The sequence below is a fragment of the Aptenodytes forsteri genome, unplaced genomic scaffold (assembly GCF_000699145.1).
Source record: "Aptenodytes forsteri isolate BGI_AS27 unplaced genomic scaffold, ASM69914v1 Scaffold51, whole genome shotgun sequence".
NCBI classification, from domain to species: Eukaryota; Metazoa; Chordata; class Aves; order Sphenisciformes; family Spheniscidae; genus Aptenodytes; species Aptenodytes forsteri.
Genome location: NW_008795495.1, coordinates 5,718,337 through 5,729,550, shown reverse-complemented (window position 1 = coordinate 5,729,550; position 11,214 = coordinate 5,718,337). Strand labels below are relative to the sequence as shown.

General features: G+C 43.0%; 1 protein-coding gene across 1 annotated transcript in view; it reads left to right on the top strand.

Annotated features, from left to right (window-relative positions):
- The window catches only part of RNF219 (ring finger protein 219), a 45,224-nt gene that overhangs the window by 10,314 nt on the left and 23,696 nt on the right, over positions 1 to 11,214 (top strand). Inside the window, exons 2-4 of the mRNA XM_009281748.2 lie at positions 4,298 to 4,361; positions 6,430 to 6,504; positions 8,061 to 8,225. Coding sequence (XP_009280023.1) covers positions 4,298 to 4,361; positions 6,430 to 6,504; positions 8,061 to 8,225 — 304 coding nt within the window. The remainder of the gene's footprint in view (positions 1 to 4,297; positions 4,362 to 6,429; positions 6,505 to 8,060; positions 8,226 to 11,214) is intronic.

Below are 11,214 nucleotides of genomic sequence, written 5' to 3'. Positions count from 1 at the left end.
GTGTGCACGTCTCTAACTCCTCTTGTTTATTCCCCATGCTACGTGCATTTGCATAGAGGCATTTAAGTTGGGCCCCCGATGAAGCTGTCTTACCAGCTGGAGTGGCTGGAATTCCTTTGTGCTGCTCTTCAGGCGCTTTCCTGCTAACCTGTAATCCTTCTCCAGGCTCTGGGCATCTATTGCTGGCTCTGGTATCAAACTGGTAGGATTGGGATGTATTGAGGTCCCCCTCCCCTGGCAACTTTAGTTTAAAGCCCTCTTCACCAGCTTGGCAAGCCTATGACTGAAGATGCTCTTCCCCTTCTCTGACAGATGGACCCCATCAGTGCCTAGTAGACCAGGTTTCTCAAAGCAAGTCCCATGGTCCAAGTAGCTAAATATTTCCATATTTCCAGCTGCATAAATCCATATTTCTGTCCAATAACTTCATTAAAAGAGAGTATAAAGGGAAAGATTAAAAAAAAAAAAGGAAATCAGGTGTCACTCAAAGAAATGACAAGGCTGAGAGAATAGTTTGGAGCGGAGGTTTTAAGCTGCCATGCTGTGCCTTTCACAGCTGCCTACACTTCATGTCATTAATAACCAGCAAATAAGATCTGCAGGTGGGCATATAGGGCACCCTGAGCCAAGAAGCTGTAGCTAGGGCTTCTGTCTCTAAGATGGGTGGCCAGGCTCATTTGCACAAGGCTGCTTATGTTTCCATACAGAAGTGTAACCCTACTTAGCATAGCTTCAGGGAAGCCGCTACAATACAGAGAATGCTAATTACTGTAACCAACTGGCAATGATGCATCCAAAATTAAATGGCCTGTGACTGAGCAGATGAACAATTTTTATAGCCCTAAGTTCAGGGAACATGGATGTTCTGTCAAATTAACAGTCTATTTGGTCTTAATAGGTAAATTGAAGTCTTTTAAAAGACATTTAGATGTGCTGTTACGTTATCAGTGTGAGTGCAGTTCTCCTTCCAGTTTAAAAGTGTCCAATTTGAAACTAAAATACCTGTAGCCTGTTACAGAAAAAAAAGAAAATTAAAAAAAAACACCAAACCCCACAACATTTTATGGCCCTTATAAACTTCATTTTCAGGCAAAGCTGCAACATGGCCTCTGCTCCTACTCTAGGTTCCTGTTCATCTCTTCGTACTCGGGCAAAATTCCCAGTGAATTCGGTAGCAGCTCTGCGCACAGAGGCCTTCAGGCACAGACACTGCAGGCTGCCTCCTCAGTCTTCAGTTCCAGTGAAATTTGGGGTTTTTTGGGAGAACATTGTAAGATCAAAGTTTTTACTTGACTTTCTACAATGAGCTTTAACAAGTAAATCAAAGCCAAGGCCAGACATAAATAGTCCTGGGTCTTTCCTGATTGCACTTAGCGAATGAATTACCCATATATTTCAGCACAAATGACATAGCAGTCCAGCTTTCCTACAAGCACTCTCAACAAATACATGTATTCATCAACTGACTTTATTATCCTCTTTAAAGTTACCAAAACTCTTTTTCTGAGTAACAGAAAATACTTGAGAAAAGGAAAAAAACTGTAAATAAACTATGTAGAAAAAAGTTCCAAAAGACAAATTTTATTGCCAGAGGGCAATCCTGTTCGAAGGATGCTTTGCAGCAAGTGAGACTTACAAGGAAAGCTATTGGTGCAGTATACCTGGCAGAATGGTTAATTTATAGATTTATCAGTAAGCAAGACTCTGGCTGCTTTCAGGAAAAGCAGAGTTGTAAACAAGTCTGGCTTAGTCTCCCCCCAGACGATAAACAGCTGGATCTAAAACCCACTGCACTTAGGATATGATTACAGAAGTGTCACCAAAAACAAGCTCTTTAGTTACTTGTCAGAGTTCCCTTTTTTACCGACCATACTGAATTGAAACACAGATGTCTCTTCAGCTTCCCAACACAAAGTATGGGATTCACTTCGTCAGTCTTAAGACATATCTACTGTGTCTGGTCTAGTCACCCTAGAGTCCCTTTATAGACACTGGAGAAAAAATAGGCACTTGTAGAATACAAGTCATCAAATCTATTTAGGATGTTTATCTGAAGATATGATGCATCGTATCCCAGAAAGCTCTGTTTCTTTGCAGTGACTCTCAGACGTATTTGGTGAGATTTGCTTATATGTAGATACCTACATCTTTTTGTTGGGTGAAGAGGAATCTACAAAAAAATTCTCACTCATTTTTCAAACACCCAAGATGAAAGCTGCGTACCCTGCACGCCCTTCAAAGGGCTCTTTATGGGTTCCTTGAAGAACGCATGCATGCTGGAAGAGCACCTCTTCGTGGCCGCCAGGACTCACTCAGGGTCTCCTTCTCCTTCACCCCCATAAGCGTGGAGGGGTGGGGGGAGCTGCAGAGATGAGCTCGCCAAGGAGCAAAGCTGGCAGAGCAGCTGCAGCCGCCCTTCAAGCAGAAATTGATGGATATTGATAACATCATCAGAATATCTCTGCAGTTTTCACATTGGCCCCTCTCTCCCCCTCACTTATTGGCCATTCGCTCCAATTACTTCTATCTTTGCTTTTCCGTTTCTCCATTTACCTCCTAACATAACCCCCCAGATAGATTTAAAAAACAATAACACAAAGCTTATAAAACTCCAGCAGTTCCTGGACATATGTTATATCCTTCCCTCCCTTCCTCTCTCGTCGATTTAAGACCTGTACAGCAGCCTATTTCTTAACTGTGTTTTTCCTGAAACTAGCATCAGAGGCTAAGTCTACATTTACCTGAGCTGCAGTGTCCCAGGAGCACTCTCAAGTCTCTGAAGTCGTGTCTGACAAGCTATCATCAACTATTAAAAATGGGGTGGGGTGTTTCTGTTTCAATCAAGTAACATTGCTGTAACAGACAACATGAAAAATTACTTGAATACTAAACATCTTTGCTAAACGTTATTGTAATGAAGAGGCAGAGAAACCGGGAGTACAGATCTCAGAGGTAAGTCAAGCAGGAAAGACCTGGGACCGATTTGGATCCGTAGCATCTAACATATCTTACTGATGAATGCCTGGTCCTGCAAAGAGCTGTATACAACCCCCTGGTTGCCGCTGCACTCCAGAGGTCCCTGATTCTGAACCAAGGGTAAACATATGTATCGGCAAAATGCAAAACAACACTTTTTTTACATTTTTACCAAGAAATCCATTAGAAAGCCTTTCAAAGATCTTATTAAATCTTATAAAAAACTTATTAAAACAACTCAATCCAATTCATATAAAATTTAGAGAGACAGAAGTATCTACTGAATATACTAGCAGGAAATACATTATATTTCTCTTACATTATTATGAAGTTAAAATAATTTCGTTAAAATACACAGCTTTGCATATTCTGGACTACAAGAACTTGAGTATTTAGGGAGAGATCGATTTTTTTTTTAAAAAAAAAAGAAAGATGCATTTCCATAAACTAGTAGCTCATATTCAGCAACAGGATTCATTCTCAGAAGTGCTGAAGTTGTTGAGCACTGAGTTAGTGACACAATACTTCAGTGGGAAAACTCCAACTGGGCCATTTTGCAGGTGTCTGCAGCAAAAAGCCAGGAAGAGCTGGGGCATTGTTACAGTCATCTCTATTGCTTTGCAGCTTTTCTGTTTCTTCTTTTCTGCCAGGAAAGACTGTCCAGGATTATCGAGCTCGGTACAAAACTTAACACACTGCTCACATTCACACTAGCATCTGTCAAATCACTGGATAAACCGACAGCTGGTTCCCACTGCCACACTATTGCAAAGAAATGCTCAGAGGGTGATATATTTACTAGATCTCCTTAGCATCCCTCCTGTTTGAAGACATGAGCCACAACTGGACTCAGAACCCACTTCTGATTACGCAACATACAGAGAATAGACAGGCATCTTTTTAAGGATATAACAGGAGTAACTTAACACACACCCCCGATACGTATGCTTGCTAGCACTACTCTGCTGGAAACGACTGTCCTTGTAGCAGACAATACCCTTCTTGATTTGCCACAGTGCAAAACAAACAAACTATGTCCAGCATCTTGACGGTCCATGGGCAATGAAAGCGAAAAATGAGTTTGACTTTGCAGGAAACAGACGAAGAGAACAGGGGTAGCAAAAAGCTGAGGTGGTAAGATCTTAAACCACTCCAGCCATTTGTAAAACAAATGGGTTATTTGGATGCCCTCTGCACATGTTGTCTCTGACATGATCCTTACAGGATGACTTTTCTGAAAGGGCAAAAAAGCACTGTGTGTGACTGAGATTTAAAGGAAGGGGTCTAAGAACTTGTTGTAGTGTGATTTCATTTTTTACAGGAAAAATTGGTGCTGGCGATATGCCAAATGTATACGAGGATGTTACATTTCAGCAGAATATATGGTAAATGAGTAGTATACATTGATTGGGAAATAGGACTCTGAAAATTAAACTGGTTTTTTTCAATCTTAGATGCGTGGATAGTCACAAAAATGATCCATTCTCCGTATTACACACATCCAATGTCAGCAATAATAAGGAATGCTGACAGGGGTTCGCATGCCTCCATACTGATGCTGAGGAGCACACCGGGACGCTCTGTCGCCCGTGATTTGAAGCTGTATTTCAGAGCCTCTCAGAAGAGCTGTGCCAGAATAAACATGGTTTTGGAGTGACAAAAATGGGCAACCAGTTTTGATTTCAGACATTAAAGATAAGGCTAGGGATTTTTCAGAGATGTAAAAGATAACGGTTGCTATATGATCCCACCACGCCGAAGTCCTCAGTCAAGTGAGATTTTAGGGAACGGTGACTTATCTTAACATGTGTTTTAACAGAGAATAGGACAAAGGACCCAAATGTACTGCAGAAGCTGTAGCAAGTCTGCCATTCAGATGTTCCTGGCCTGGAGAAATTTGTCATTCTCAGAATGAAACAGAGCATTCAAAGTAAAGCATAAAGGATTCATCGTGCTCAGTGAATGCTTCAGGTCACTCTTCAGCCGTGTGCTCTTACCCCTTATATGTCCATATGTGTGTTTCTTAAACTATAACAGCAAGCACAAACCAAAATAAAAAAATAAAAAATAAAAAAAAAGATTTAATTGTCGAGGTGGAGATTAATAGCTGCAATTGGACCAGGAATGTTAAGTAACATTGCTTGCATGTTACTGTTTCAGTATTGTTTCAGGTGTGCTGAACAAGCTATGATAAGGATTGTGTCCTCTCCAGGTGCTTGGGACCAAAGAGCTCACACCCCTCCTTACAGGGTTTCTCTTTAAAAATTCTTGGACTTTCTGTTTACAAATGCAACTCCTGCAAAAGCAAGTATTGGGTTTACTCCCAGGTGCAAGAGATGCAGTAGCGGACCCTGCAAGAGCACTTCCAGGTACCCTCACTGTCCTGGGATGGGCCATCACCTCACGTATGACCCCCATACAGCAGGGCTGGGGACAGTCAACGTATGTACCCACAAACACACACCCTCACACGGCTTGTCTGACGCTTGGGAAAGGCCAAAGAGTAGCCAGAGCGCTGTTCAGCCATCAGGAAGGCACTACCATCGGTGATGGACTACCATAAATCAGGACACAGCCACTGAGGGTGGGATGGGAAACACCAGAGCCCTCTTTTCTCCCCTCACAAAAATCCACACTTACTCTCAAATTACTCCTTCTGCCTGGCATGGACAGTGGCCTACAACTTCCAGCTAAAGGGGTTTTATAGGTGACAGATGCCAGTCAGCAAGCCCTACGGTATGAGCTGTGGGTACTCAAGACCTTTCAGGAGGAGGTGATAAACCTGCCGAAAGGTGGCACAATGCGCAGTGGCTGCACTGTTGGCTGGCTGCTCAAATTAAATTTTAATAGAACTTTTAAAAATAATTTCAGCGTAAACCACAATGTATGTGAGTGAGCCTAAATTAATAAAAAACTGTCTTTCAAGAATGAAGAATAAATGTAATCCGAGATCAATATTTATGAAGCTGTGATTAATTGACTGATGACCAAATGATTACAAACTTCTGTCTGAGGCAGGTACTCAAATGTATTAGCTTTGCCAAAAAAAAAAATTAAAAAAAAATACAAACTGGGTCAATGAAAAAATGCATTCCTAATCAATTTTTAATAGCACTTAAGATTTTATGATTTTTTAAACTTTCCTTTTAATAATTAATCAGAAAAATGAATCTAATTTAAACAAGGTGGTGTAAGGTGTTCTGTATCTGTTTGATGGTGATTTTAATGAAGAAATTCAATTAGGGTTGACTTTTCATTATAAATCTCTGGTTTTAAGGAACGCTCTGATTGGCTGGTAAACATTTGAGACTGGGAGAATAACGGAGGTGAACCACACTGCTCAGCACAATCTACTCATTAAGACTTTATACTGTTAATTCCAGCCTCCCCTTGCTTCCAAAAAAAAAGGAAAAGAAAGTGAGTGATCTCTGTAACTTTTTCGAACTTTTCTAGTGTGTTGCAGCGCTTTGCCTTGTTCCTTGCTACATCCCGGGGGACAGATCCTCAGCTGGTTGCAGACACCATAAGGTATACTGAAAGGCCGTCATAATTACAGCTTAAATCAAGGCCTGTCGCACACGCGTGTGTATTTTGTCAGTAACGTACTCCATGGTCCCAACCCTGGTGTAAGGAGGAACATTAGAGGTTCAGCAGCAGCCAAAATTTGCAGAATAAGGGCCCAAACTTGAAGATGTTCCCTGCGTGGATAGATAGAAGCACCGTTCTCCTGAAGTCAGCTACGTCTCTGCAGACGGAAGGCTCAGAGACAGATCTTCTATGCATAAGATGTAGCTAAAATTCACCCCTCTTCTCTGTTATATTGCCTATTTCACAAAGGCTCTGTATATACTAGCAAATAAAATAAGCGCAGGACACAAAGCATGGCCTGTTTATCCATACCTCTTGATGGTCGGGACACTGGTACAGCTGCGGCTCATTGCAACCAGCCTTCCCCCAGACAGTCACCTGCAAAGCCCATGGATGTATCCTCAGGCTGAGACATACCATTACAGGTGGGTTAGAGAGTGCCTGCACAGCGTACTACTTCTGGAGCTTCCTCCGGCCCTCGGATGTCCTTCTAGTATAATGCAGTTTGTTCGGATAAAATATTCACCTGAAAAAGGGTCTGATGGGAAATCAACCTCTTGTATGACCCTCAAAAAGAAAAAGGGGGATAGCCTAACGTCCTAGGCATGCAAGCTGCACTGACTTCAGATATAACCCAGCACTTCTATTTACCTGTTTGGTTCCTTGCTGACACACAGCAAGAAAAATGGAAAGTATCAGAAGAGCAAGATCAAAAAAATCTAAAAAATGGTCGTAAAGAACAGGGGTTTTCTCACTGAACTTTTGACGCCTAGAAGATGTCTAGGTCTGAGCTAGTCACTTGGAATTCCTTTGTGGACCATGGAGCCTGAGAGCAGGTATATTCCACTTTAAGAGGAATGTTACAGCGGTTAAACTCAAAACGAAAACTACATCCCTAAAAGCAATTTGTCATCTTTTACTATTTCGTGTGAAGAAGACTAACTGCACCAAGCTTACACAAGACTGTCAATCTCAAACATTAAATCACCAAAGCTATGCTCTTACTCTGCCCCCAGCTCACTTACCCAACAGCCAGAGATTTACCTTCTGGCCTCTAGCATTCACTTTAGCTCCTTTCTGGCAGTGCAATATTTTTTTCCACAGCCAAAAACCAAAACATTGTTTTAAAGAGAGAGATGAAATTCGCCTTCATTTTAAAATGAAAGCCACACAGGAACTCCCAAAGAGCAAGGAGTAAGTAGCAAGAGCAGCCTACAGTGCTCAGGCAGAATAGACAGGGGGTATCTGAGAGTCATGTATTTCTGCTGAACGGCCTCAGAATGGCGTCAAGAAGAAGGGATTAGGCAGCCGGTGAATCCCTGAGCCACTGCCTCACAAGAGAGGTCGTCACTCTGCAGGGCTCATCAACAGTAAAATCCTGAGCAGGGGGGACCTGTTTTCACCCCTTCTGAAAGTAGTATGTTTTAAGGACCACGGCTTTGAATTTAGGCACCCAGAATCCCAGACTTAAATCACTTCTTTACTCTCCGTTTTAGGCAAATTTCACTCTATATTCCCCTAAATCATGTAAAACCACCTGGGAAACCCTTCTTAAAAGCTAAAGATCCTGCCTTGTTTCTCGAAGAGGAAACTGTTCAAGGCAAACTCGAACAGACTTCACTGTTGCAGAAGTGGATACTGAAAGTGGATAGCCTGGCTTGGTAGCTTCCAGCCATTTCTACCTCAGCAGAATGAGAGAAAAAAGAAATCAGTGTTTTCTATCTATTTGTGCAGGTGTAAACAATGACCTTCAAGTTAGGTTTTCATGGCACAAAGCCACACATCCAAATGTACCCAAATTATTAGAACCAATACATCTGCATTAGTTACTTCTCACTTATCAGCTGGGCTAGTCAGCCTAGAAGACTCAAATTTCACTGTTTCACACCCTCACCCGTGCTCCTCACTCCCTGCACAAAGTGCTGCTGAGAAACATGCACAGATCTAAAATCCAGGTGACTTATGCACTTTAAGCCAAAAATACAGTAACTTTATTTGGCTTTATGAGTCAAACAATATGAGTCTCAAGTTGAAAAGACTTAATTGGCTCAGTTTAGTACTCTGACGAGTTTATCTTGTCCTAAATCGGTTCCTTTCAAGCTCTCATCAAAGAACTTCTTGTTTTTGTGGTAGATAATGTTTCATATTTTCACTATTAATCATCTCAAGATTTCTGAAATTTCAAGAGCAGGTAGTGAAGTGGCTGAAGCATTCCACAAATAAAGCCCTAAACCTGGGAGATCATTTGTGGTTAGGTTCTCGACTTTTAACCCGTCCTTTTAACCATCATTTCTCTGTAGATTTACTAACAGCAGTGGCCAGACACCCATCTCCTGCCTGCCTGTTTGATCCTCACACCCCAGTGCCTCCGCAGAGGCATGCCAGGCATTCCAGGAAGTTTTTTATCCGTTTCATCCTGGCTCCAGCCCTACTGCAAAAGCACCCTCCATACTACACGGACTATGGTGTTAGGTAGCCTGGACCTTTTAAACATTTGTTACCTCCTGCAGTCTCATTATTTTCTCAGCTCCCCTTAGCTGCAGCAGATAGTCACCCCTCCAGCTCCCTCCTCCTCACTCTCCGCGGTCTCTCTCTCTCTCTCTCAGCACTACAGAATTAAATATTTTCCATGCCCCTGAAGAGTTGGTAACATCATCCCATAAATTTCAACTAAACCTCAGGCGCTACTAGATCAGAAATAATTTTTGAAGTATTCATTCACTGACTAGGCATCCAACTCCAGCAGAAATCTGCTAAACAAATAAGTTTAACCTCCTTACACAGAAAATATATTCCTTTTAGCAGCTTATTCAGAAAAATATGCTCCTTTACAAGCTATTTTTGGTTGAGAGAAAATATATTCATCCCAACAGAGCTTGTTCTCCAACAGGTCACTTTCCAGTTCCATACACTTTTTGAAGCAGTGGAAGTCATACCTTTGAAAGGGTTCCTGCTTTATCCCGGATTCATTTAAAAGAGTTTCACATGCCAACTGTAAGAAGTATTTCCTTGCTTTTGATTTCTCTTTCATGCATTTACCCTTCCTGCTCTTTGTATTGTCTATTCACATTTTTTCAATAAAAATCAATATAAAAATAAAGCTAAGAAAGATAAATAACAGGGATTCACTGCATTCCTGTGCAGTTCACTGGCTGCACGATAAACACACTCAATGAATTTCAGGCTCCAGTGGTTCTCTTTAAAGCTCAAAACCCAGTAACTTTACATTGCTCTTGCAAAAATTCACTCAGCACCCTCCTACCTAAATGGCGGGTCAGTCGTGCCAGGACTGAAAGCATCTCCTTGCACTGGATGTCCACTCATTCCAGCTTATGATAATTAACAGTATGTCCATTGTGTTGCTAATTGTTTTTTTTTTCACTTGACATTAAATCATTTTTTCTGAAGTTTACTAAAAAGTGTTGTGTTTGAACACGTGAATACTCAATCTTTATCAAGCACACCTTATTCAAACCTGTCCTTTCCCACCTAAGGATACATTACCATCAAAGCCACCAGGCCTCTTCTCTGCTGGAATGTCACCATGGATTAATTTGCTCGCTTTATTTGCAGCAACTTACCTGTATCAAATTGAAATGCATCCATTCAATTCTGCTATGTCGGCCTAAGATACTTTCCTTGTTAATCATTGCATCCACAACTTTACGCTTGTTTGAATTAGCTGCTCAGCATTCTAAGCATTTATCATGTGGCACAATGTTAAATCACTCAGGTCTGTAATTTTCAGCATGCTGTGGCACATTTACAAGAGACTACAGGAATCCTGGGACTGAGGTCAAGCGAGCAGACTCCTAGGAGCCTCCCATCCCACCAGCACCACTTCCCAGCTGCTCTCTGTCAGCCCGGAAAGCGCAACACCAAGGCTCTGCGATTTGGAGAGTCATCAGTGCAAGGCGGGCAGCAGATGCAAATTTTCATCCGTGGATTTGGCCCCTCGGTTTCCATGGATCAGGACAGGATTCTTCCATCAGGCATCGTTAGGCAAGCGCCACCACGCACGGCATTCACAGGGCTTGGGGGCTTATCGCAGTCCTCATTTCCTTGTCGCCCTCAAAGCTGCAGCCACGTGGGCTGTGAAAATCCCACCTGAGCCAACAGGCAATGCTTTGGGCCAAGAAGTGAGGGGGTTTGGCTGAGCCGCCTGTGCAGCGGGTGGGCAGCATGGGTGCCGAGGGGCAATGCCAGGCGCGAGACCGCTGCCAGCTACGGGCTGCTGCAGCCGGACGCGAGGCAGTGGCGAGGGGGGGGCTCGTGCCCCGGGAGTTTCCCCTGGAACGTGTTCCCATTTGCTGTATTTTATTTTGGAGCAGGGGAAAAAAAAAAAGGAACACGGGGAAAAGCGCAGAGGAAGACTCACGGGAATTAACAGGATTAAAACGGCCGGTTTATTTAATTCAGCACAATGAGACCTGAGCGAGGGATCGGTTTATAAGGGGGAAGGAGAGCCCTTGTACCGCGTTGGCCTCCTCCTGCAAGGGCCCTTTGCCAAGCGCTCCCCACGGCGCTGTGTTGCCCCTCAACAAGGCCGCGCATAGGCCAAAAACTCCGCGGGCTCCCCCAGGCCCCCTCCTGGGGGCCGCAGGCCGGCGAGGCCTGGCCTGGCCTGGCCTTGCCCCGGCGGGCGCGGCG